The sequence below is a fragment of the Ooceraea biroi genome, chromosome 3 (assembly GCF_003672135.1).
Source record: "Ooceraea biroi isolate clonal line C1 chromosome 3, Obir_v5.4, whole genome shotgun sequence".
Classification (NCBI taxonomy): Eukaryota; Metazoa; Arthropoda; class Insecta; order Hymenoptera; family Formicidae; genus Ooceraea; species Ooceraea biroi.
Genome location: NC_039508.1, coordinates 11,216,765 through 11,244,746, shown reverse-complemented (window position 1 = coordinate 11,244,746; position 27,982 = coordinate 11,216,765). Strand labels below are relative to the sequence as shown.

The window sequence follows — 27,982 nt, the reverse complement described above, 5'->3', positions numbered from 1 at the left end:
TTTGTGTTCATGACGTTGAATTGCCAGACGCGTGTTTCCTTCAAACGTTGTCGCGCGACGTGGATTTGCAATAAACATTCCAATTTACAAGACGGAATGAATCATGCGAATCACTACGCATTACGGCTGATACGTGTACACGATTTCTGAACGACGGATAGCTTATCGGCAGTATGATCGATTCGTGCGACGCAAAAACTCGGACAAGATAATTAGTCGTTTAGTCACGGCTAACGATTCGTATCAAAACGCGCATGATGCCGGCCTTCGATCCTCTCGATGCCTTCGCGTATTACCACCGTATTAATAAGCATTTACATGTCTAATAAGCGTTAACAAGTTACTCACAGATCACGGACGATAAGTTCAGTTCATTACGCAAGTAGCAATGCTTCTCGCTGCTATTACAATTCCGATACACGATGTAAAAAATCCGTGCTAATCATTAATTATTGCTATATGAGGAGTCAAGTATAATTATAGAGGATATAGTATGAAAATAGAATTGTTTTTGCAAACGCTAGATGACTATCGCTCTTCTAATCGCAAGGTAAAAATTTACGGCAATCCATCTTCATCAACATCAAACAATTTTCTACAAAATAATTTTTGCAGAACGATGATCGTTCAATAATTTTAACGCGTCGTGTCGGAAAACTCGCCGGCAGTCGGCGAAGCGACGTTGCGCGAGTGCTTTCGCGCTTCCGTACGCATTCGCCGATGTCAGTCCGATCGTTAATTAATTAAAGCGCTTAATCCCTCTTCCCCGAGCCCTGTCCGCGGCGTGTTCCGCGCACCTACGATCATAATTCTCGGTTTTAATCGATCTCGGAGCGCGCGAGGGCGCGATAATATTTTCGGTGCCGCGCCGCGCGGTGCGTGCGGCCCTGTGTGACTCGTGTAATTGGCTCCCAACTGGACTTCAAAGGGCGCCGCTCTCCTTCATCCGCGCCGCCACGGGCGCGAGAGAGCCGGCGGTTCGCTCGCCGGCCGACGGCCGTGCAAGAGAGAGAGAGAGAGAACACCATATGAAAATTATACGCGCCATGCGCGACGCTCGAGCGCGAGCGAGAGGGTCGTTCGAGGGTGGGTGAGACCCGAGCGACGTGAGGGAGAAGGACGAGGCGAGCCCTGCTGGGTTCATAGGGCTGACAGAGAAACGAATATCACGTGGAATTGGAGAACGGGGACGGGAGGAAGAGAGACGCAGAACGAGTGATAGGTGTGGCAAGGAAGGGGAGAGGGAGGTGTGCGACAAGGACGCCCGGTGGATATTGCGTCGAGGAGCACGAGCAGGACGGGGTTAGAACGTGTCACGGGGGTGCGACGAGGACGGAGCGAGCGAGGGAACGAACAAGACGGACGAAATCGCTCACTGGTGTTTCGACATGGGCCAGATAATGTTCGATACGGGAGACCCCTGTCTCGTTTGGTTAATCGCTCGATATATGTGTGTATATGAATTTTTTCGCCGCTTCGACACCCGTCGCCGCGGGATGTCCACGGGGTGACGTCGGGTGACGTCGCCGCGCAGGGGTAACGGTGTTCGTTCCAGCGGATCGTAGAAAGATCGAAAGCAGGGCTGCCGACAAAACACGGGAGTTCTCGGTTGCCGAGGAGTCTCTTCTCCGTCGCCGTGGATTCGCAAAAATAATCGGAATGCCGCCGCGCGTCCATAGAATAACGATCCTTCTGGGCGGACGTCTCAAGTCCGGAATGCTTAGAATATTTATAGTATCCCCACAAGACCAACGAGTGATTTATCGTTGGACGGAAGACACGTGAGAGGAAGAATTATCGATCTTCGCTTATTGGAGACACGCACGCTTGTTCCAGAAGCGAAACAAGTATCAACGTGCACCATACAGAACAAGATACACAGTCGAGGCATGTAATAAAACGTCATTGCAGTGAAATATTTTCTGCATCTTCCTTTCTGCGTTGTCTGCGGTCTCTCTCGCACGCTGCAGCGCTGCACCCTAACTTGATCCACCTATTTTCCAAAATCCATTCGAATTTTCCTGCAGTCTCGCGCGCTTCCGTCTTGACGGACGCAAAAATCGGCGTGCCGACTCCCACGGCCGGCGTCTTCGGCAGTCGGTAACGAGGGAGCCCCTTAGATTCTACGGCGATCGGAGCCCGATCCAAGGAGAGCCTAACACCCGAGGACACGGGTCGTTTAGGCGGCTTCTTTCTTCGATCATTAGTCCGGCCCGCGGTCGGCCGAGGGTCGTAAGTCCGCGAGGGGCCTCCTCTTCTTCCACATTAACTCCGCTCGCCGCCCCCGCGCGCAGCTCCGTCGTCGTCCGTTTTTTGTCTCCTTCCTCTTTTCGCGTCTATCTTGTATCCTGGTCCCGCTTGCCCCTCGTCCGCTTCATGGTATCCGATATGTATTTTGACAGGAGCGCGCCTGGCGGTGCGGTTCGATCTTTCTATGAAGAGAAAAACGAGCGAGGGCCTGCGGTTTGTTGTAGCGGCCGCGTGTTGTCGCTTAATTGTCAATCTTAAATTGCCGGCTAACGCGAACGTTCTCCGGTTCTCGGAATTCTCGCTGCATCCAAACTTCTCCGAACGTGGAGGTATTCGGCCCTCCCAATCGTTACGTAATCATAATTTCAGAATCTTGCAGCATCTTCGAGTGTGACAATTGTGTGATCGCACTTGATTCGTTTGATACGAGAATCGCGTACGATATCGTTGCGATGTAAGAAACGACGATCGCGTTTCGCGACCCCTAAATACGTAACGAGAACTAGCTCCCGGAACCCGGAATTCATGGACGTTCTAAAGTGTTCCGAGCCACGTTCGGAGCCGCGGCAACTATCCCGTATTGAATTTCAGAAGAGTCATTATTTTCCTTCGACACATAAACTGGAATTGTTCGCAGTTGGCAGCCGTCACCCTTCCGTTCCGCGGAAACAGTCGAGACCAGAGTACCGGACGCGTATGTTCCGTAAGTACGTTTCCGTGAAACGCTGCATTTAGGTGCCACCATTCGAACTCGTAGGTGCTCGTGTAGAAACGTTAATTCAAGAACTAATTAACAAATTACTAACCAACGGTTGATGGTAGCTTTCGTATTAATCCAACAAACCGTCACGTGTCTCTTATTTTATTCACGGCGAGTACGTTTGATCTGCTCGCCAACGATTCAGTATCTTTATGCCATGTCTACATAAAAATTGCGATTTACATCGCGAGCTATGCGAAAGCACCGAGTGTCCGTCGCTTTTTTTCGGATCTCTTATCGATCGACGCTCGGCGTCGTCGCTCTATCATCTATTTCGAGCAAACCCGCACCTCCTCTCTACGCGGTCACCGCGCTTTCTCTTCTCCCTTTCTCCTTGCATCCGTCTCTTTCCCTCTTCGCGAGATGTATAAGGCAGCGGCAGTACACACAGAAAATCTCAATCATCTCCGGCCGGTTTCTTTTGTACTTGGAGCTCTAAAGGCGGCCGTTGATTGGTCGAGGGGCGTTCAAAGAGCGCCGCCATGACTCGCAAAGCGGCCGGCTTTTGTTTGTGAAACAATGTTGCTCGGTGCTCGCCTCACTTAGCGTGCCAGCCAAATGACAACCTCTTCCGATACTTAATCTATTAGGGAAATTAGCGGGTCACGCGAGTGCTCGGTTCCGAACGCGCGAGAAGATCGAGCGATCCTGGCGATCGAGACTTCCCCACCGACTGCCCGGGCCAGCTTAGATCCCACGTAGATATATGGAGACCCTAATTAAACAATTGAGGTCGACGGGTTCCGCCAGCAATTTTCTCACTACCCGCCTCGATGACAGGATCGATCGTCTCGCCACGTCGGAAAATCCTCCCTTATCCGCGTCAACGATCTCTCCCGCCGACCGATCGTATCTGCCTGAATCCACCCTCGACAGACGCACTCTCCTTCAACATCCTGGATATTGTGCGAATTCGCTACACCTGGCTTGGTCGTGCAAGCTTTGACTCTTAAGGGGTATACGATCACGTTGCGAGTGCAAAACGGCGAATTTTTTCGCCATGCAAATCTCACAGACGCGAAAAAAACACAAGGATCACTAATGAAATTTCAAGCAAATTCCGAGACCGTTATTCATGTACTTCTTACGCGCGCTTACTTTATATCGCGCGGCTCTTGAACTTATATTTTCTGATATGCCAACGGTCTAGAAAGGATGGAAGAATGTATGAGCAACGTACTCGAATCTATAAATAAATGTGAGCATATAGAATGTCGGGGGGCGATACACTTTCATGTGATTCAGAACATGTTACTCAAATATGACATAACTATTAAAAAGTTAGAAAACCATGAGGATACCGGTCGATAAACTAGAGCTTTATTTGGACTTCTATGAATTCTGTTACCAAGTCCGTGCTCGAAAATACCTTTGCTCTCCTTTCCGGCTTGCATTCTGTCTGAGAAAATCTTCAAAATAGAAGCATGTACATTTTTGAAAATGCAGCCACAAAATTCCAGTCACGAGAAATGTAGCCGTTGCCGGTAAGAAAAGATGTTTCTATCCATCGCGAGAAAGTTTATCATCGACTTGTGCGATTAATGCTGATTAATTGCTAGTCTCCATTAATTCATCAAGAAATTTTTCTCTCTGCAAACTATACGCGAGTATCCAGCTTTGTAATGCAATAAGTCAGGTATCTGACTAATAACTCATGGCAATGCAGCCTCGCGAATGTACTTGGACGAGAGCAAGAAAATTATCTTCGATAATACAGGGTTGTATTTACTATATTTAATCTTAGGCCGCGCAACAAAGCGCGCGTCAAATATTAAATAAAATAACAAAAGCGATGAAATACGGTCTCGTATACGCGGTATTTGCTTTATCGTTAAACGATCTCGTAATTTTAAAAAAGCTTTAGAATCGAAGAGCCACGATATAACTATATATAATAATCGTACATTTATTACTGCCAATACTGTATTCATTCAATGCAAGATAAAATTTCCGATGATAAAACTCGCAAAACTAGATACAGGTACCAAAATAATGTTTACAAGAACAGAAAACACTCATATTGCAGCAGCGAAAGAGTCGACAGTAAGCAGAAGAGAAAATTATGTGCATTGTTAGAATTATTTACAATATTGTCGGCCGTGAAAGATCAAAATGTCAGTCGTCCAAATAACATCAATTTCTAGAACAGCTCGCTGCTTGATATTTCTATCCGCTTGCTGTTCGGGAAACGTGTCGGTAACGGACGAGGTAACAGAACTTTAAGAGTTAATTAAATCAAAGACTGCCGACGCGGGGTCGTAATAAAAGTAAGAACACGTCCCGGGGTATGCATTATACGAGGATGCAGTAATAAAATAAAAAGCTTTCAGAAAGGAGGAGATAACCGCGCCCTGGCTGACCTGCAGGATTTGTGCGGCCGCTTTTGGACCCGCAATAAAATTCAGGCTTCCTGATTGGGCACGTCGACACACTGGCAACACGTGAGTGTCATGCGCAACTTCAAAAAATCGCGCGATCGACAAAATCTGACATCTTTTGTTGTCCTGACATCGTAATCTGTTACGATTACTTAAACTATCTGTCACCACCTGTACCTAAATTCGCAAATACCGCTTGCAGCAGGATTGCCAGCGCGAAAAGTCAAGGAACGAGATTTGCCGAAACGTCATCGTCGTCAACGTCGCGTCTTTTCGCGGATAATCCTTTCACCTCACTTCAAGGACTACGAGCAAGAAAAAGAGGGAGATTGGTCGGTCGGAACGGACGATCCGCGAAAGGAAGAGAGCAACGAAGAAATAAAGAGCATGGCGGGCGCGGAGCGTGGCGGGGACGCCGGTAACTCCCGGGGGTCATGATTAATCAATTAGCGATCTTGGGATCCCCTTTAAAAATCGACGCGACGGAGGGGGAGGGGGGAAATGGGAGGAGGCTCCGGGACAAGAAAAAAGGATAGCTGCCCAAAGGAGCCGCCGATGACGTGGCTGAATCTCCTGCTCGACCGGACTGTCAACCGATTTTCGAAAAAATTCGATCACGTCGATTGTTTGCCCTGGCGATCGTACTTGGGGTTCCGCTTTGTTTTCTGACTGTCTCGTAACGGAGTTCCTCGTCGACCGACAAATTCTATTATGGCGAGCGAAAGAAAAGACTCCCCTCGGTCCTCTTCGCCGATCTATTTCGACCTATTGAATCACGCAATTAGGTCATAAGCGGATTCATTTGGCAAGCAGAGAAGACGGAAAAACGGATCATTGTCAGCCATTGAGAAAAGCGAGAGATGCTTAAAATTGACACTGCATTATGTTCCCTTTGCATCAAGCGCGAGTCTACGTAATGATGAAATTTTGCGCTTCCTCTCTCTCTGGTAGCGCGCGAAGCGTATTCTACCTGCACTCGGACAGGATAGCATGTGCATGTTACACGACGATCTACCTCGAAGGTGCAAGACAATTAGTAAGGTAAAGTGCAAGTGTTATTACACGGGACTCCGTTCTCTCTGAGGTTCTTGATTCTGGAACGATTTGGCTTTGGGGGAAAAAAGATCTTCCGTGGTGGCCTAATTACGACTCGGAAAGATAATTATTCGATTATTCACACTGGCTCGGTCGAAAATAATAAAAAGAGTCCGATGCCCGAGGAAAAAACGGGGATTTATGGGCTATTACGATTTGTTCTACTGGTACAGCTGAATGAGCAGGATGAGCTGTAGGAGAGAAGGGTAACCACTAGTATCTCCAGCCATCTGTGGTGAGTTACCCCGAGGTAACCGTGCGATTGTATCCGTCGAGAGAGAACTGCCTTAACACTGAATGGTAGACTGCCAGATGTGTCTATCAAGTATCAACATGTGAGAACGCAGTTCTAATACCTCTTGATGGTAAAATGATAATCTCTAGCATCTATCACTCATCAAGTCAGATATCTTTCCTATTCGATGCAAATAAGTATGAAAATTAATTTACGTGCATTGGAATGTTCTTTTTAACAACGTTTTGTCACAAATATTTATCTGACTTAAGAGAATCCTGGAATCTGTCTTATCGAAGGAATTGACGAATTTTAATTTTTAATTTTCTTTTTCTTTTTATTGGTTGTAAAATAATAAATCTTTTTCCACGATTAAAGTACACGCAGAAATAAATTGATAAATAACTCGACTTTATGTTAAAAACGAAGAAAATTGCAGTTTTGTCGATGTGTGTTCTAATCTCGTATGATAATTTGTTTAATATAAAAATTTGTAAAACACACGAAAATAAAGAGTGTTTCGAAGCATTTTTTCATAATTTATCACGTCTTCCCGACATGTCGGTAACGTTAATCACGATTTTTTTAGTTCCATCAAATGATGGCTTTTGCGACGGAATTTGGCAATCATATCAGGATCCCCTTAATTTTAAATTAATAAAATAAGTATTATTACTATTCGCAGCCAGGAGTTATATAAAACCATATAAAAATTATACTAATCAATAAACAAGTCATTTCAAAACTTGTACTCAGTGTAGACAATAAGTATCAAAATTCCAAGATACAATTGTTGCTTGCAAAAGTAGACGAAGGAGACTACCTAAATACAGACTAGATTTTTAATTGTTAAAAAAACTATTTGCTCATGGTATAAACGATTACACATTGTGGCATTTATTCCTGATTTGCGTCGAGCGAAATTGCTCTCGCTTTGAAGGCTTAAAGGCTCCTCGAGCCCGTCACCGACGGGAAATCTCGTCGTCGTCTTCGTCGAAGAAGGCGAGCAGGAAATTTCGATCGCCGTTTGACGACGCGAAAGTAACGAACATGCAAGGGTGGACTACTCGCGCACGAGTGCTGGCGTGCGATATGGGCGGCCGCGCACGTTCACGCGCGCGCATAAGAATATAAAAACAAGAAGACCGGATGACTGCTAACTGTTTGTTAGTCTTGGGTTTTAAAGTCCGCGCGTCTGTCAGTCCAGAGACGTAATATTAGTGCTTAGTGTACGCTGCCGCCTCCACTCCCGCTCATTCACTCTTCCTCTCTCCTTGCCTCCCCCTTTCCCACCCCGTCTCGTTGTGCACCACCAGCGCGCGATTCTCTCGTCTTCTCTTCGCTCGATTCTCTCTCTTCTCTCTTGCATTTCCCCTCGGCTTCTTGCACGCCTCAAACCATCCTCGTCGTAACGCGATTAAACTATCGTGCGTTAATTGGGGTTAATGGCCTACCTATCTTGATACAATTATGCAACCAACGATTACTTGACGCTTCAGTGATTTGGTACCCTTCCATCATCGCAATCTGACATTCTTCATCCGAGAAGATTATCTTTTTTTATATTTTTTTAATAATTATTATCACATAATTCTTTATAATTTTGGGGACATGAGTGACAATTAGTATTATGCATGTTATTATAATTACTAATAGTATCATACTAATATTAATTAATATTGTAAGTGATTTGCGCCAATTATGTTGCAAGATGGCTCAACATGCATCGATCCGCACGTCAGGGCAAAATTGCTGCGTAATAAGCCCTGTTGATCGATTCGCGTTAGCACCCTTCCCGTAAAAAGCGTCCCGATAGTTCGACTAGGTGGACGGTTATAAATAGTCGAAATTACTCGGAGGACCGAGCGGAACGATGGTGTTTTAGCGGGCATTCTGGAAAAATAAACGACCGCGGCCACGTAGGGAACAGATGACTCGCCACGCGGATGCCAACTCCTCGTCGGAGTGACAGCCGCCGTGGCCGACGATTGTTTTTCAGTTTACGTTAACGTTTCGCTTTCGTTCCGATACGGTCGTTGAACGAGCCGCGCGGTCCCCGTCGCCGTTATTGGCTGCCGGTTAAATCGGGAGGCTCGGAAGGAGCCTCGTACGGAACTATTTGATTTTATGGGACATCTCCGGCCGCTCTCATCGCGCGCGCGCTCGACAGGCGACGACGAGCTTGTTAAAAGGGTAACCGCGACGCTCCGCTCGAGACAAACGCGCCGAGACCGGCGATTTTTTGCGCTGCAGGACCGAGTGACTTGTCGCAAGGATGACGGTTGCCGGAGTTGACGGACGGATGCTGCCGGCGAGATGTTCGCTGACACAGATTTCATCTCGCGAACGACCGACACTTCGCTCCTCGATCGCGTGTGTCTTAGCAAAGGGGCCACCCCTTCCTCCCTTTCCTGCGCAATAAAAATTGTCAGCTGCTCTGGGCGCTGCTCGCGCGGTCTCCGATATTTCGAGCGATTGCTCACGGCGGAAAAGGAAATATCCGAGTAGCAGAAATCGAACGTCGGAGGAGACGAGAGGCAACAAAGTACAACGTGGCTGAGAGCGTGCGACGACGACGAGCAGAGGGCGGACGCTGGTCTTGTTCGGGGGTAACTGGAATAAGGTATAATTTTCCGCGCCAATTAAGGTCTTTAAGAATTGCGACCAATTGAGCAGGAGGGTCAGAGCCTTAGCTTTAGGGGAGAGATGTACCGCCATCCCCCTATAATTTATTATTGATTAGACCGGATCGAGAAAAAGAGGTCTTGGTATGTAGACTTAAGATTGGCTCGAGATCGTCTCTATGTGTGTAACGAGCAAATGTCGGATGTCGTTTTTCCAATTTCCGGACCGAACACCCGAAGCATGCTAATGTTAGTACTTGATACAATCGAATTTACTATGGACGGTTTTTTTTGATGAAAAAATATGAAATAAGTTTGTTAGTAAAAGACTGTTGTCTTTCCAACTCTCAATTAAAATAAAAAGAATTAAAATAAAAAATGATAAAAACCATTATATTTGCAACTATTTTCGTGCTCATGCAATTTATGTTCAACATGTATCTTTCCGAGAAGAGTACCGAATGAGAGAGGATATCCCGCAACGACAGAGGGGTGAAAGTATTCTCTCATCGATATCTCGAGCGCGCGAGGTCATCATCAGATCAAGTCAGGCGTAGTTCACGTTCCTGTGGTTCACACTTAATTAAACCGCCATAGGAACTCGGGTGCCAGCACGTGGCGGACAATGCCGCGAGTCTTTAGCGACGATTGTTATGTAAAGCACACCCTATATATGCACCGCGCAGTTTCTCTCGTATCGTATCGAGACGAGAAGTACGTAGGTACTATTCCGCTTGTACTATCTATGTGCAGAGTGAGAGAAATAACTTTTTCAAAGCATTAGCTGCAATTCAACTGGCGCAACTTCGATCGATTAGTGACGCGACCTCTAGAATTCTATTACTCTTTACTATTCGAACGAGAAAGAATAACGTGAAAATGCGATGAGAAAAAAAATTGATATAGAATATGGAAGAAAAGAAATACATGTAACAATATATTTGATAAAAATATTGCAAGTCTAAAAAAAGATTTCCATCGTATTTCAAGAAGAGACAAGAATAAACCGAATCGAGCAAGTTCTGCTGCAATATATTAATGCACACTTTGTCCAAATACTTGTGCAACTAATCTCGATCATGAGACACACATAAATGACGAAACTGTTGTGATCATAGATGACGAGTGATCGCAAGAGAACTCAAGCGGTCTTTTTATCATCCTCGCTGACGCGGATGACAAAACGAGAAAATGCCCAAAGTGGCAGTACGTTTCCGGCGGGGTCGCGACGACTACGACGATCTAAAAATCCCCCCGAGATCCCACTCCGTCGCGGTATCTTTCCGGGCTCGTGTACTCGTCTGGATTGGTCATCGCGGAAAAGCGGCGTCGCGGGAAAACCCGCGGATTGGTCGTAGGGCGAGGCTTGCGTCGTGACGGAAGCGTCGCACCCGATCACACGTACGACATCTGAAAGCTCCACCTCCTCAGAACGCGCGGTACTCGCGCGTGCAAGCTCGCTCCGAAAGCCGGGATCGAGAGAGGGTGGGCGTCCGTATCTACGATGAAAAGCGCGCGCGTTAGGAAAAAAGAGGCAGATCGTTTCCATGATATCTGGTGAAAGATCGATCGAGGAGAGCACCATCAAAATCTGACAATCGTCGAGCTTTATCCCCCGATGGACAGAGACAAAAAAGCGCTTCGAGTGAGGGAGTTCATCTACGTACCGAAGCAGAGAAACTTTGACGTCATAGAAAGAGAAACAGAAGGAGAGCAAGGGAGAAAGAGAGAGTGAGAGTGAGAGGAGGGAGGAGAGAAGAGAAGGACGAAGAGTCGAGCTCTCTCGAGTGGGGGTTGCTCGGGCAAAAGAGGGAGGAAGGGAGAGCCGCGGGCTGAGTGTGGTAATTCGAAAAATAAGTCTCCGCGGGCGACAAGTACACTTGACCGAAGCACACTCGAATCGGAAGGGTCGAGCACTCGGGAATAACAATTAATAACATCGTCCGGCTTGCCAGCGATCTTCTGACTGCCTCGAGGGCCCGCAGGGATTATGTGAATGCGGAAGGCGCATAACATTCGTCGGTCGATCCTCTGCTCCGACGTATCGGCGGATGCAGACAGAGCGAGTTGGTTACCCACAACGTCGCGAGTGATCAGAGAAAGTCCGCTCTTTCAATTCTCAAGTCCGTAGTCCGACAAATCCGTAACAGTGAACAAGGACCAAGTTTTATAAAGGAAAAGGACAAGTGAATCTACGTGGTGACGATTCGTAACATGTGACGTGACGAGCTTTCTCGCGTGCGAACGATCCGAAGAGAGAAAGAGAAAGAGAGAGAAATTGTTTTGATCGCAGCCCTTTCGTCGTGATCATACGCGCGGGATTATCATGGAGGACGACAAACGTAGCGAAGCGTCGCCGAAACCTTCTCAACCGACTCCCTTCAGCATCGCCGACATCCTGAGCCGGAGAACCCCCTGCATGGACACCAGGAGATGCGACCTGGAGAAGATCCAGGTGGCCGTCTCCACGCCGACGAGAAGGCACAATCGGGAATACGAGCACGTGGAGAACGAGCAGTCGGACGGAAACTACGATCACGATCAGATGATTCATTACCCGCGATTGCCCAGCCCGGAGCTAAGCATGGCGCACGAGCTGGACATCTTGAGGAGGAATCTGGCCCAGGCAAATCTATCGAATTTCGGTGGCGTCCCGCACTTGACCCAGGGAACCTTCAAGCATCACCTCGAGACTCTGGGAAACCTGACGGCGTACCAGCCAGTTAAGGAACCGATGGAGACCAGCCACAGGCAACAGGACGAGGCGTTGGACATGAGCAAGAACAAGTATCTAGGTATATGCCGATATTAATTACCGTAATCTTACCGTTCGCATGATTTTAACTCTCTCGCCGAGCGTAGTTTTGTACGCGGAAGATAGCTTTGAGGATTTTATTCAGTGCGGCGTGTCGGGATGCAATACATTGTGCCAAAATTTATATAGTGTATTAATAGTCGGATAGGTGAGTAAAGTTCGTAAATCTGTGTTCACAAATGCCTTATTGAAGAGTTATAAGCGTTCAAAGAATCATTAGCAGAATTGTTCTTATAACTCGCTAAACGGAATTAGATTCGGAAACAACTTACTGTTATTATTACTTATACACTATATGACTACTTACTGTCATTATCTTATTTATTGTCAGTACACTATATAAATGATCCTGATCTTCCCGATACTCTGTACTTTGTATGTTTACTTCAGTTTCTTGTTATGTCCGATCTTGCGTAAATCAATTGTCAAGTTTTTAAAAACTTTGAAGGACAAGATTAATTTTGCCAGCAGAAAGACGAGTGTTATAGATACACCCGATACGCCACGGTCGAAAATAATATCGTCGTGATCCTGGAAGATGGTGACCTGCCAGAGGAACTTGCGTCGAGCACGAGGATGCTGGCTTAAGAGGTCATTTAAGCAGATACGCGCGTAACAGGCGAGCTCTTTTCAAGGGTTTTTAAAGCTAACCCGAGCGCAGATAACGTAATTGAATGTAATTTTAGTAGCATAAGTGGCACTCGACCCGACAGACGTCACGAGTACCGGCTACTTCTTGCACTTGTTCGATCTCTGGCCACACTCGGTTCCTCTGTCTCTCCGTCGAGCGCGCGGGGATCCATGGATCACCTCAAAAACTGTTTTAGATCAAGGTTACGATCGCCAACTATTTCCGAGTAAACGATCACGATTGATTTATTCGTGACAGATGTTGCGCCGGGATATAGCAATAATTCTCGGTTAATCGTTCGTATCCGCTTGCACCGTGTTGCGCTAGTAGATATCGCGCGTAGAATGCCAATATTTTCCGTTTAATCGTTTGCATTCGTCCCGAGTGAATGTACGCGATTGATTTCATCGTGCTGCCAGATGCAGCGCGTACGTATTGCACGCAAGATAGCGATATATCCTAGCGATGTTTACACCCCTTTGTGCCCCACATCCACTTTTCCGTAATATTCGCCCTCGATACCGCGTTACGAAGAGCAGATATAGAATTACGCGGCCGAATAGCGTTATCTTAATATGAAGGTAAACAGATACTCCCCCTCTTCACCACTCCGTGAAATCAATCATGATTAACAGCCTCCGAGAGATATACGCACGCTTCCGATTTTCTATTTACATGGTCATTATAATTATGAAAAATGAATGTACCTCTTAGCGTTCTCAACAAGAAGCTTCAATTTACATCGACCGTAATTAATCAATTAATCTTTTCACGTGGCGCTTCATAGATCTACAAAATTCAAATTCTCAAAAGAAGAAATTGCAAGTACTTAAAGAAGAATTATCGATAAAGATTCAGAGATAGATTTCTTTTTCTCTTCTTCTTTCGTTCGAAATATATTAAAATAATTACGAGAAGGTGCGATATAGTGGTGCCTCTTAGTAGTTGAAAGATTGTCACCTGACGTCGCGATGACATATTGTTTGCAGCGGCTCGAGGGTGAAGAGGTAGTCACGAGCTGGCACCGATTCAAGGTGCACTCAGAAAATTACGAGTCCACTCTCGAGGGGAAATCTCTCCAGTCATTTAATATGATAATGGATAGCCGGAAGAATCGGCGACGCAACAACGAATTATTCTCAGCCTGCTTTATTACGATAATAACCGGGAAAATTGTTCCCGATTTTCGGCCGTCGCGTGCTGTAACAGGTAGAGGAACCGAATGACGCTTTAGTGGTCTCAAAGGATCATCGATGTAATCGGAGTCAGTCGACGCCACTTGCTCGTCTGGAACTGAGCTCTCGATATAGACGGTGTAGGATGTTTGACGAGCGCCGAAGGATGGACGCATTAGCCGGACGAGATGGCATCTAGTTGACGTCGAAAGTGATCAAATATAGATCTCTCTAAATGCTCCGCATCCCCTGCTGACCACCGCCGATAAACATTGACGTAGGATGAGCGTTTTGAGCGTGAAATAATTATAACGATAACGTCGACGGACGTTCACGATTTCGCTCGCGCTTGAACGCGAATCCGTGATGGAAAAATTTAATCTCGTCTCTCGATTTTTTTATTGATATTTAATATGTTTTTTAGCAGTCAGATGTATCGCAGAGTAGCGGATTGAACGAAGTAGAAGGGAAGTCAGTCTGATCTGCAATATGATTGTACTCTAGTGCCACTGGTTAAACTTAGAGGAGAATTACCGCGGAACAGAAGCGTAAACATGTCGGAGTAGCGAGTACATGTGTTAATGTTTGTACGAGACATCAAAAGCAACGAAGTTCTCTTTCTCTTCCTCTCTCCGATCATTCGCCGTCTCTATGGTCGCTCGTTGATGGTTACTCCGACTTTCGGGCTAAACGATTGCTTTACTGTATAGTTGCAGATTCTCGCGCGGATCTAAATATTTATCCGCAAACGAATTCGTACGGCGAGTCCACGTTATTCGGAAAACGAGACTACATATGCGTTAATGCATAAAAAAATTTAGAGAAACTGTTCTCTTAATATAAATAATAATTTATAATAATTTTCCAGATACGAATCAGGACGCGTTTGACGAAATAAGTTAAACAGTTAAAATATCTTAATAACAGTCTTGTCTTCAAGTGCAATCCAATTTTCATGCCAAAGACTGTTGCTACACTTATCAAAGAAAAATTTATCCATCTCATTCATCTTACAGACGAAACGGAGGATGACACGTACGAATCGCAAAGCTCAGGACAGAGTTTGCAAAGCAGGAAAAAACGAAGCAGAGCAGCGTTCTCGCACGCGCAGGTCTACGAGCTGGAAAGGAGGTTCGCTGCACAAAAGTACTTGTCGGGGCCGGAGAGAGCCGATCTAGCACGTGGCCTGAAGTTAACGGAGACGCAAGTGAAGATCTGGTTTCAGAATCGACGGTGCATTTCCTTTGTCCATAATGAAATAATTAATTAGACCAAATGTAACAAAGAAATTTCCAGACGAATTTGAAGAACGTCAAACAGATCTGTCTTTCTCGACAGGCAATTCCGTTAAACGAACCGTTATCCGCTTCAGGTACAAGACCAAACGGCGCCAGCAGCAAGAACTGGGAGCCCTCGTAAACTCTGGTAGCGCCAGACGCGTGGCCGTACGCGTTTTGGTACATCCGGACGAGCATTTGAGGGGATTGCCACTTCGTGGTTCCGGACAACTTCCCGGCCAAATGTCGAGCCCGCAGATTCATCCGGCGAACAAAGCGCTCGGGGGTTTCCCGTATTACTGTCTGCCATACCACCCGCTACTGTGCCCGCCCCTGCACACCCATATTCAGGTACAAAGCGCGATCACGCCCGACTTCGATCCCAGCCAGATTCCGAAAATCAAGGATGAGAAATAAAGGATTACTCTCGAGACGTCAATTGGAAGCTGTCCACGTCGAACGGAAGTTGAAGAAATAACGAAATAACGAAATATCATCCTTCGAAATAATGATATTTCAGAGCGCGTCGCAAAGCGTGAAGGAGGACTTGTCTGGATAATTCATAAATTTGTCTAAGAAATTAATTGAAAGACTTGAGCCAATGGTACGCTAAGTTGCATAATTTGGATTAAACATTATGTTTTGCATTCTTTTTAGAATAGAAAAATAATATGCAAATTTGATTGGATACTAGATGCTGATGATTTATAGTGTTGTTTGATTATTCATCTGTAAAGATCTCGTGTAACGTAACATGCTATTGCCAAGTTTTTCAATTACATTTTTATGTACGCGCACTTCGTGCGTAAAGTTCTTCATTTCAGCATTATAATGTCATAAATAACTAGATTTGCCGATTATTTTGTAGAACTGGTTGAGATTATTATACTGGTCATCGTACGCGTATTTATCGTAATCCAATACGGTATACAGACGATTGTGTAAATTAGCCTGTAAATAAGTGTATAAAATGTGGAATGAGAAACAAGTGTCCAAACTACCGTTCGTCTAATATCGACGTTTGGACAAACAAGATTTTATCATGCAGCTTTGAATGACTGGGTCTTGAAAGTATGTTGGCTTAATGCTCTTGTTAACCTCTGCATGTTTTGCAAGTTTTAAATTTCGTATCGCAGAGCGGAAATGATGTTACGCGGCCTTACCATTATGTTGCAAGATTGCCAATCACGTTCTTCACTTTACGAGATACTGTCCGACGTCGAAAAGCGTTGCGAAACGGAATTTTTCAGTGACAATGAGAAATGTGTTTTCCGAGTTACTGACGGAACGTGTGCAATGTAAAAAGTACGAATCAAATATTTAACGCTAATTTTAGCGCTAATAAAATTTGTTTTGCATCGTGTATCACGAGTGTACCATGTTCAAACTCAATTTATCGTTTAAGTACACCGAAATGATCGCGAAAGTGTCTTTAAATATATGTATATCGTCCGTAATCTGTCATGAGTGGATTCTTTTCTCAAAGTCTTATCCTTTTCCCCGATATCCTTTCCCCAATTTTCGAGAAAAGCGCAAGCGTTGCAGGTGGAAAGTGGATTTTCCCGACGGTATTGTAACCCGACTTTCTCATAAGGGTTTTAATGGCTGCGTCTGGGTGGGCCCAGCAGACATCAGATATGTTTATTCAGACGCGGAGACGAGCAGGCTTAACCGACAGACAAGAAAAAACCTAGATCTGACACTCATCTGTTGTAAACAAAAGTGTTACATTGCCCTCGCCGAAATGCCTTTTACATCCCGCCGCGTAAATCCTTACGAGGCGGTCTCTTCGTGTTTGAGAAGTCAAATTTCATTTATTTGTTTAGACTTTTTGAATCCCTTAATTGCATGCACGTACGATAATAATGAATCATAAAATACTTAACAAATTATTCGAGTCTAATATATATTTTCCTGCAGACAGTTATAATTTTTGGATCAATTTATTGGATCAGTTTAAGCATGAAAAAGCTGTTCAAGTCGATCATCTTGTTCCGTGAATTGGTATTTTTTATGTGTGTACTTTTAAGTACATCAATCAATAAACTGTAGTGGTTAGCACGAATTTCGTGACGCAAGCCACAAATTATTGCAACGAGTTTCCGCGTTAACAACGACTGTACGTCGACACAAGGCCTCGTTTAGCGCAAGAGCATTATGGCTTTAGAATGTTTAGAACTGTTCTAAACGAAGCAATAATGGATTGCAGAAGCGGCTATAAAATCTGTACCCTGTCGATTTTCTATTGCGCACATTCATGCTACGAACACGTATTACGAGTGGAAGACATCGCGTTAATTAATAGCTGTAATCCAAATACCTAATTAATCTCTTGATACACGAACATCAATAACACTAAGAATTCACATATCTTGCAATACGTTGCTATAATTATGAAGATAAAAAAAAACGTAAGCGCAAGTTAAATAAACACCTCATTAAATCAGTCTATTAATGAGATAGATAAAGAAGATATAATAAAGAACGTTCATTATTTCCGTTTTTCGTTAGAGAAAATTGAAGTGACATTATTATCAATAAATATATATGCCTTATCGACAAAATCTTTTTCAGAAGATTGTTGAAATTTAGTTTGAGAGATATATACAGGATGAGGCACCTAAAACAGGCCACCTGAATATCTCGGCTGTTATTAATTGGTGATAGAAAAAATGTGTCAGACCAAACTTGCATGGTTTCGAGGGACACATAATTTGTTCTAAATAATTTTTTATTAGGTGGACGCGTAGAGGTCATATGAAGGTCAACTTCGTTTTTTTAAAATGGTATGATGTTTTTTTACGTATACCATCTAGTAGAGCGTTTGAAGATGCGCACATTGATCTACGGGTCAAAATCATTCAAGGTCACTGAAGGCCAACTGCAAGGGAAAATAATTTACTTTATATTGCCTAGAGTTCTCTGCTATTGAAAATACCGTAAACTCAGAAATGAAAAAGTTCTAGCACTTAGAAATTTTGGCCTGTTTTAGGTGCCTCACCCTGTATATATATGCCTAGCAAACTATTTTCAATTCTCAATTCAGGAATTCGCTATCGACGTGACTGTAGTAAGCTTGCAATTTGAAGGAAAAGCACATTGGTTCGAGTGCACCATTGGCGGACTTGTCTCGTAAAACGAGAAAGGAACGATTTAACGCTCAATCAACCGACGAAAGCTAATTTTCATTAGCTGTTAATAGCGCGAGAGACCACCCTCTCCCTTGATCACCCTCTACTGCTCTACACCTTAATCTAACCCTCGCGTTATATCGTCCTCCAAGCGTATATCTTTCGTTTGTTACTGGCTTTCCACACTCAATAATATAGGGACTGATCAAATTAATGCAAAATTTATTGAACAAATTAATGCTATTAAATAAAAAACTGCCGTTTTATATTATATATATATATATATATATATATATATATATATATAATATGTGATAATATAAATTCATGCAATTTATCCCTAAAAAATTGTCTATAAGAAATATGTGTTAAGTTCTTGGAACACGAATTGCTTTTTGAGATCTTTTAAATATGCTTTGCGGTTCAACGAATTCGTGGCCAAGTATACCGAGAGCCAGATTTACCGCGGAAAGATCACCGAAGCAGTATCAATTTGAATTTCATTGAAAAAAAGCCATACAAAGAGGACAATTCAGCCGCTCGAGGCTGCATAGCGACCATTATCAATTTTGCACGAACCATTTGCGTGGCGGGGTAAAAAATTCTGACTTGTTCAAGCGCTCGCGCGGTGTCTCTTACAATGGATATGAAACAGGCGAACAGATTTAAAAGTATAATCCAAGCGTTTATCCAGACAAAAAATATTCTTGCATTATTTTATAAATCTGAGAAATTTCTTTAAGCTCGATTATTAAAAACGTATCGGAACGGAATTGCAATCAGCATGCAATCATTGAAAAGAGCAAGCGAGAAAAAAAAATTGTGACAGGCTTGCATTATTTTCTCGCAAGACAAACGCGCGCGAGACGCGAATCAACTTCGCCATCCCTTCGAAGTAATATAAACGGAATTGCCGGTTCTAAGTTTGAGATTTCAGTCGTTACTTTCGTCTCTGTCGTCACTTTTTCCTACCTCTCTTATGTACCATTCTTCCGACTTCTGACACGCGTTTCAATTGGGATGGTTGCCAAGGAAACCTAGGAGTCGGAGTGTCACATGGACTATTGAAGACGTTAAAGGGGACACCTCTCCGTTTCGCCGAAAACATTCGAAGCGCGACACCGAAGATGAGAAAATTGCCAAATACTTTGATTTCCCATACGTCACTTCGCTCATCCGGATAATTTATATTCATTCGAGTTATCTCAAACTCGAGATAAGCTTGAGTTTGAAATTCACAAAATTTAAATTGATGTGAGCTACGGTGTCTAAAATCGGAGATATTTTCACCATAAAGGTGAAAATCTGTCATATGAAAAATAATTATGTAAACCTTCGAACGTTCTCGATTTACTCTACGAATTGCTACTTATTTTCACACGTGTGACAATTCTTCTCCACCTCGAAATTGATGCCTTCTCTGCTTTGAATTCGCGGGGATGAGAGAGCAAATCAGCCCGAGTACATCGCGGATCATCAAGCGGGTAACGACGCTTGAAGTCTACCAAGAACTTGTCGGACGAACTACCGAGGGAACCGTTTCCTCCGCTTTTCCGGCATTTCAAAGAAGCAATTTAGCGATTTTTCGTGGCGAAGCGCCGTCGAGGAAAATTGGCGTACGAGCGGCCAATCAACGGTGTTTCATGCAGCCGCCACGACTCAAAGAAATTCTTTCGAATATTTCGTGGAGTTCTCGTACTTACGAACTACAAAGTTGGACGACAGCACACCTCCACCGTCATCAGCGTACATTTGATGATACTTTAACTTCTTGTACTCTAAAATCAAAAATATTGTGTTAGTTACTTACGTTAGTTTATTGGCAAAGAAATAAACATGAATAATGATGGACAGTAATTAATAATTTCCCAAAACAAAAATGAAAATTCTAAAGTAATGAATAATAAACGATTACGTTAAAGATAAGTTCTTTAATATTTTAGTAATATAACATTTAAACATAGGAGAAATTTTAATTCTCCTTAAGAAAAAGAAAAAAAGAGCAGATACTGTTCTATTATAAAAATTTTTATTAATATATAAAATATTTTTTGGATATGTTTCCTATATCAAAATATAGAGTGCAGGACATGTCAGTAGCAAGAAGCAATGACTGTTTCATATGTTGATAAATTAGATATCTCGACTGAGGGTTCCTGAGTTCTTGAGAGAAACATCCCGCTCGATCTCTCAGCAGTCGAATGCGAGCGACGAACGATTACAGCTTGACGCTTGGTAAAGTAGAGTTCTCCATCGCAATTAATGCATTTAAAAAAAATAAGTTATATGTAACGTACAGAAAAATTTCTTTATTCTTCAAAACGATTTTTTTCAAATAATTCTTTATGTGCGTGTAGAGATTATTATCAAAAATGATGTGTAAATAAACATTTTATTCTCTAATATGCGCAAATTTTGTTGCAAATAATAAATCATAATATTCAAAATCTATACAAAATTTAACTTGCATTTCTAAATGATATCCTTTTTTTATATTTCCGATTATTTTTATTTGTCAATCTTATTAATAGAAATGCAATATGTAGCATATAACTACGCGATTGATATCTATTATAAAAAGCTCTGTCCAAAAGATGATTAATGATCTCCATATAAAGAAGATCCTCATCTATAACTAAAATCGCTCGGTTTGTAGACATTGGCATTTATGCATATGCTCATCTATTTGCGCAGCGTCGCGTGCTTCATCCCTCGGGACCTAAACGCTCATGAAAGTCCCCCCGTTGGCTTACAAGCAAATAGGATCAAATTTCTATGTTGAGCGTTTCGTGATTGATTATCTGAATACACGATATCGTAATGGAACTATCACGATTAAAAGACACGGATATACGGCGCATGTCGAGTGATACATCAACGTGCGTTTTAAGCCGCATGAAAAACGCGGGGAAACTCGCTCGGCGTTAAAAGAATTCACTCGTTTAGCCTCCGAAAATCAACAAAATCCTATTCTCAAATACATAGTATGAGAATCGCACAGTTTCATTGCACAGATTTGCTATTTACAGTTTCTAGATTTTTTCAGCTTTTATCTTCGTTCTTCTTACAACACATATAAATTTTGGATCTTTTATGTAAATGTGTGATATGTAACGTATATGATCATAAGATCGATTGCGTCTGGTCGATTTGTCCGATCAGATTGAGATCTTACGCGGATGCAGTCAGGTGCCAGGCTCGGATGGAAGCGTGGTGCAAGTTGGTCTTCCTTTCTAGGTAGATACGGCGCGGCCACGTGAGTCTTATAAAATTAACAGTGACATTTTTATCAGCTTGTTCCCATGACCCTTTATGGCACCAGTAGCGCCATGAACACGATTACACTGATGTAAATCGTCTATGTGGGCAGCACTTGACTGCCAGATGACCCGTCATGTTCGCGCGATAACCCAAAAGGCGCCCATGGCTTCGCTCAAGCTGTCAGAACTCACCTATTTATAAATGCCATTTCGCCATATTTTTGTATTGGACCGCGAACTTCCAAGAGGCATCTGGATTGAATTTGATTCGGTGAGAATTGATACCGATCGGTAATACACGGCGCATTCGTGAAGACGCACGTCACTAGCAGAAAATGCACGACAAGCACTATGCATTTGATTTATACTTGAAAAGTTGTTGGTTTCTCGTATATTTAGTGTCAAATTTATATAGTGCTGTTGTCAAAAAACATTTCTCGTTTAACATAAAAGTTTGCAATTTAAAGGGAACATACAAATTTGATTTATTATTGAAGATGTATTTTTTAATACTTTGCCCTAAGAACTTTCGAAATAATAAACCAAGTATAAAAGAGTTAAACGAATTATTTTATCACAAGTACATTTCGATGATTCTTGCGATTGTAAGAGTAAATCAATAGGTAGGAAAGACGACATATATTCATGCGTATTAAATGTTTAATAAAAATTTGAACATTTTACGCAATTGTCGACAATGTACACATTTCCGTTCTTATTCAGTAAGGGAAACTATTAAATGGAAATTAATTTATTGCACAACTAACGTGGTCTCTGCACTTCAAAACCAGAAAAAAACTTCCTCCGACACGCATCCGCGGAAAAGTGTTCGGCGTTTCCGCAACGGCCACTTGAAGCAATTTCCGCCCTCTTGTGTCGCACGTTACTATTTCGAAGGGAAAATCTTAGTCGACTAAAAAACAGCTGCCAATATCGTGAACAAAGTTTTTTAGGTAGCATATTTAACGTTAATCGCTTACATATATCCATAATACTTAGAGAATATACATCAGAATATATCTTTGGTTAATATCTTTGGTGCACTCCTTTTTTTGTCAATATTCATAATTCTTAAGCAATTTGCTTTAATGTTAACAAATTATGCAATGCTGTTCAATATCGTAAGTAAATTTAAAGTACGCCATATAAAATAGTCAATAACATGAGATAAAAATATGAAGTATGATATCGCTACATTATCTTTTCTTATCAATTATCATCATATTTTTCTATCTCACCTAGATCGGTGATTAATATTAACAACCGTATTTATATATGTATGATCAAGTAATAAAATATTCATTGACAAACATAAGATTTTTATCAGCAGCGCATAATTTAATATTCAAAAGAATTCAAATAATGACTTAATCGCTAAATCGCTTATCAACTAAACCACTATAAATCCGTAGGCAGAAATGTACAGCGATCGATCAGCCGTAATTGCGATCCTCCCTCGCAATTAGGCCGCACCTACCACAGTCGCTGCAGATTTTGGTCCAAAGGCACTTGCTCCATGTAATTCACGTATTGCATTTGGTAATTAGATGGAGTGAGATAGTTCGAGAATCCGTACTCGCCATTGTTCGAGACATCCATGGACATCCGTCTATCGGACTGAACGTTCTTCAGGTCAGGATATGAGGTGGTGGTCTCGTTGCCGCTCGCGCACGCCTTGAATTCCGTCTTGATCAATCGATTGCAATCGTGCACGCTGGCTGGAGCTTCCGTCACGAAACTGCTTCTGTACTCTGGACTCAGTACGTGTTGTCTGTCCGTTATGTCGTTCAGGCTGGACCTCCCAGGCATCTCCGCATTTACGTCCGGCTTGTATTCCGGGCTGATGCTGGAGTCGATCCTCATCTCGCTCGAATTGGACCTAAAGTCCGGACTGAGGCGAATGTCGCTCGTCCTGAAATCTGTCTGCATCGGCGCACCCAGATCCGACCGAATATTCGGCCAGTATGGACCACTGTAGGACTCCTGCACGTTAGGTTTGCCATCCTTGATGAGGATCGGCACGGTGATCTTCTTCGGGGGTTGGTTCTTCATGTTTTGCGCTTGCAGCTTCTCCGCGTCTTCGATCCGGGCGCGTTTGTTCTTGTACCGTCTGTTCTGGAACCAGATCTTTACCTGAGTGCTGGTTAGCTTCAGAGTCTGCGCCAGCATCTCTCTTTCAGGGGCGCTCAGGTACCTCTGCTGCTTGAATCGCTGCTCTAGTTCGTAAACCTGTGTCTGCGAAACGGATTACTTGTAATGTAGCATTTTGCGCTATTTAGTGTTTTCTCGTATCGATTTTGTGCGAAATGTTAAGCGAGGATTTCTTTATGAAGATAATCTTGAATTTGTAGAATTGACTTTACGAATGTATAAAGATATTTTTGTGAAACCTAAACTTTAAAGAATTAAACCTACTTGCGAGAACAATACTCTTGGCTTCCGTTTCGTTCTTTTACCAGACTGACTTTTACGCAGTTCCGTTTTGCTGGATGTAACTATGTTACCTAGAAATGGTTTGTTACATAAATATCACTGTTAAGAAATTCATTCATTTAGTAATTTTTAGCAATAACGTTAAAACGCGAAACTAAAATAACTGATAAGTAATTTAACTAAACATTACATTTTAATATAGTTTTTCTTAAATTGATTAATATCTCACTTGTTTAGATATTATTTATTTAAAAAGTTTTGAATAAACAGCAATTTTTTTACAATTACTGTTATATTTAATGAAATTAACACAGAAAGTGTGACATAGTTTCATGTTGCAGGATAATTGTATGATGAAAAAGGGTCAAATTAATACTTACCGTCTTCAGTGATAGAAGTTTCTTGGTATGGTGGTATCACCTGACTCAACTGGTGAACATGACTGAGATCCGAATAATGTTGATAACTAGGCATCGGCTGCTCCTTAAATTTCTCCATTTCCCAACTGTTCTCCGGCACTACGTTGTACGAATAATAATCTTGATGCACATGCTGTTGCTGAATTTGATTTTGATGATGTGCATAATCCATGACGCCAAGTTGCTGCTGGTCTTCGCTGAGAATGTCACGAACACTGAACGGAGTCGATACCGAAGAGGACAACATCCTAGAGCATGATCTTCGATCAAGTCACTTGAAAAGTACCGAACGTCACTTTGTCGGCAGAAACTTCAATAATTAATGCATTTCCTCTTGAACTTCTCTTTAAGCTATCTTCATCTTCATAATTTTCAATAAAAGTCGAAACTCAAGTCAACAAAAGTCAAGTTTTGCTGTCACTTTGCACAGATTGAGAACTAATTATTTATTTCGCTATTGTGACGATCTTGATTAAATCAGTCATCAATTCAAGTCTCGAAGAACAATTCTCCAAGTAATAATTGCAACAAATGTCTACCAAGTTAGACTGTTCGACAGTAAAAGTCTTGACAACTCTCGCAATTATAACTAAATTGAGTTAAAAGTCTATAATTCAAGGATTAAATTCAAATGCAATGAACTGTTGTTAGAATGAAAAATTTGCACTTGAAAGTCTTGGCGCGTTGCTCGCAAATTCGCAATCTTGTCAAGCGCGAGAATTCTACAGCTGCGTGCGATGACAGAAACACATCACTGCGCGACGAGTTCGATGATATACGCGCGACTTTGTAACCTGCGAAAGCCGCGAGATCGTAGCGTACGTAATCGTTCATCGATGCACCGACAAGTCGTGTTTTGGAGGATGGTGGTCACAGTTGAGTGGTCGGGTCGGAGGGCAGACGTATAATGTGACTTGGTCTTGCAAGGGAGTCAAGTGTTGGTCCCGTCGCACAGGAACGTCATGGCGATACGCTGATGCGGATGTGAGGGTGCGTCAGTGTGTATCGACTGAAGATTTTCACTATCACAGCCGCACACGCTTTTTGACAGCAGTTCGTGCATCAAGGTTTTCACGGACTGATTAATTAGGAGATGTATTTTATATATTTTCCGCGACGAGCGCAGATCGGTGGATATTAAGATATAATTCTTTAAGTGGCTTTTAAGTGCACAAGTTCTTGTGGATAAACACTTGGTACTTTTTCAAAATTGTACGACACGGATTATAAATGACATCAGTCCTACAAGCGTATTCGTAAAGAGTTGTAAATCAAAATTGATCATAATTTGAATAATCGAATTAGCTCTTTGGATCTATAAAAAGTTTTCAACTTACAGCTCGGTTGGACAAAAATTTCATAAATGAACGCAACCAAGATTCATGTATGATAATTATTGTAATCGAAAGGATCTGAATATAAATCGAAGAAATATCTTTTTGCGTCACGACAGCCATAACCGTCGTCAATGTAAGGCGGAGGAGAATACGAAAGACCCGCCTATGCGAGAAGAATCTGACCAATCGAGACATGCTGCGAGTCGCGTTTCTAAAAGCGACGATTAAACGATCGTTTGCGCAATACGACTCCCCCTCGTTTTTCGCCCGTTACATATCGTCATTCTTCCTGGAAGTAACGAGTAGTATAATTAATTTGCGTTTTTTTCGGCAATCGCACGTGCTTGCGGCTTGCGACAAAAAGTCATTGCCAAAATGAGACTCAACAGACAGTTAAACAAATGCCATGTTACACCGTACACGTTTGCACAGTAAATGATAAAAGAAATTGCAATTCATAAATCAGATGCGTGATGACATTTAAATATGATCTTAATAATATTTCTTCTTTCTTGCCTGTTGCTTTGCTAACCTCGCTGTTGCAATAATTTTTAAAGCACGTAATCATGTTAAATTTTATTTAACATAACGAGTATATATAAGCTATGAATCGCGCTTAATATAATACACATTGTTTTTAAGCAATACTGAGCAACAGAAAGATACTCAAATTAACACGATTTCTACTCGAAAACGTTATAACAGAAAACATGAAACGACTTTTAAACGGCCGTCTAGACATCCAGATACACACAATTGTCTAGACCACTCATGAGAAAACGACAAAAGTCTCGTTCGATGCGCTCGAACGCCGAAACACGTTGACTTCTTCAAGTAAAATAGAGAGCATCCTCATCTGCAACTCTGCAACTCTGCAAGACTGGAAGGTCGGCCGTGCGGGCCACGTTAAATGTTATTCATTAATTAGAATTCTTGTAAAAACATTGCGTGTTACGCTTATTTATATTATCACATTTAACTTTAAAACTAACGTGACAATTTTCTTTATTATCGTTTATCCCTTTAGATATAAATTAAAAGCATGTCAGACCTTTCAGCAAAACATTCGTTACATCAACAATTTTTATATTATCCTCAGAAATGCATTAATTAATCAATATATTAATCAATTAGTTCATTAGGAATGATTCTAACAATGTTACTGTTCGCATCGAAAGGGTAAAAACTAATTGCGATCATTATATTATTGACAGCTCAACGCAACTTCTTCCGCTTAGGTCGGAATCCTCATCAGATTTTTTTGAGTCCCACCTGTAGATTACTTTCTGATTCATTACGTGACGTCCGCTCGGTATTGTTTAGTAATAAGTACATGACAGTCATCGACGAGAGAAAGAGCAGATTCCGAATATGCAGACGAGTCGCCATGGGCGATATAGGACCCCCCACGAGCATAGCAGAATACACGCTACCGTGCAAGATTTTTCTATAAACTGTACATGGACAGGGCGGTCGATGCCGCATGCGGCTATTTAGACGCGAGGCGACAGCACAAAGGGTCCATTTATGCAGCAACAGGGACGAGGCCCGTCTTGCAACTGGACACCACATTGTACCGAGATCTCTTTCCACGACCTCAGCCTGGCCCGTGATGTAATTAAAGTGCATCGATTCTGCACACTGAATTTCTGTATCTGCTCAGTTGATTCTTAATTTAAATATCAATTTTCGAGCAACTCTGCGCTGTCAATATCTGAGATAAGTATTTCATAATGTGCTTTTCATTCCTCACACTCCTCTTCAAATCACCAAATAATTAAAATTAAAATTTCTTTTAAATAATGCACCAACAAATTGTTTCAGTATTATATTCATCCATGTAAATAATCACGTCTAATGAAACGGCGTGCATTCCAAGACTTTTTTTTATGTCAAGTCGAAACGATAGCCAATAAGTCATTCTACATCAGAATGTTATTCAGCGTTATACTTTAGAATTTTGCATGTCCATTTTGATGCAAAAATAATATCATGTGCAATCAGTTTTTTTCGTGTATCACGAGAACTTTATATTCCCAGGAGTACTCGTTCACGTTACCGGGAAACGGCGTTGTCGATAGATGAGAATTAAGAACAAGTTAGTTTAAAAAATTCGTGAGGACGCTCACACGGCGCCTCCGCAGGACTCTCCAGACGCCGGC

General features: G+C 42.5%; 2 protein-coding genes across 2 annotated transcripts; one reads left to right on the top strand and one right to left on the bottom strand.

The window, feature by feature from the left end:
- Window positions 1-7,083: 7,083 nt before the first annotated feature.
- On the top strand, window positions 7,084-16,702 carry LOC105276990 (homeobox protein bagpipe). The gene is made up of 3 exons (XM_011335091.2): window positions 7,084-12,137; window positions 14,980-15,196; window positions 15,336-16,702. Exons 1-3 carry the CDS (start codon window positions 11,669-11,671, stop codon window positions 15,655-15,657), a joined length of 1,008 nt encoding a protein of 335 aa, XP_011333393.1. The 5' UTR covers window positions 7,084-11,668; the 3' UTR covers window positions 15,658-16,702.
- Window positions 16,703-22,874: 6,172 nt separating this feature from the next.
- Window positions 22,875-25,375, bottom strand: LOC105276989 (homeobox protein Nkx-2.5). Its single transcript, XM_011335090.3, has 3 exons — window positions 24,445-25,375; window positions 24,047-24,135; window positions 22,875-23,866 (listed from the first exon to the last, which is right to left on the bottom strand). Exons 1-3 carry the CDS (start codon window positions 24,728-24,730, stop codon window positions 23,105-23,107), a joined length of 1,137 nt encoding a protein of 378 aa, XP_011333392.1. The 5' UTR covers window positions 24,731-25,375; the 3' UTR covers window positions 22,875-23,104.
- Between the last annotated feature and the right edge of the window lie 2,607 nt (window positions 25,376-27,982).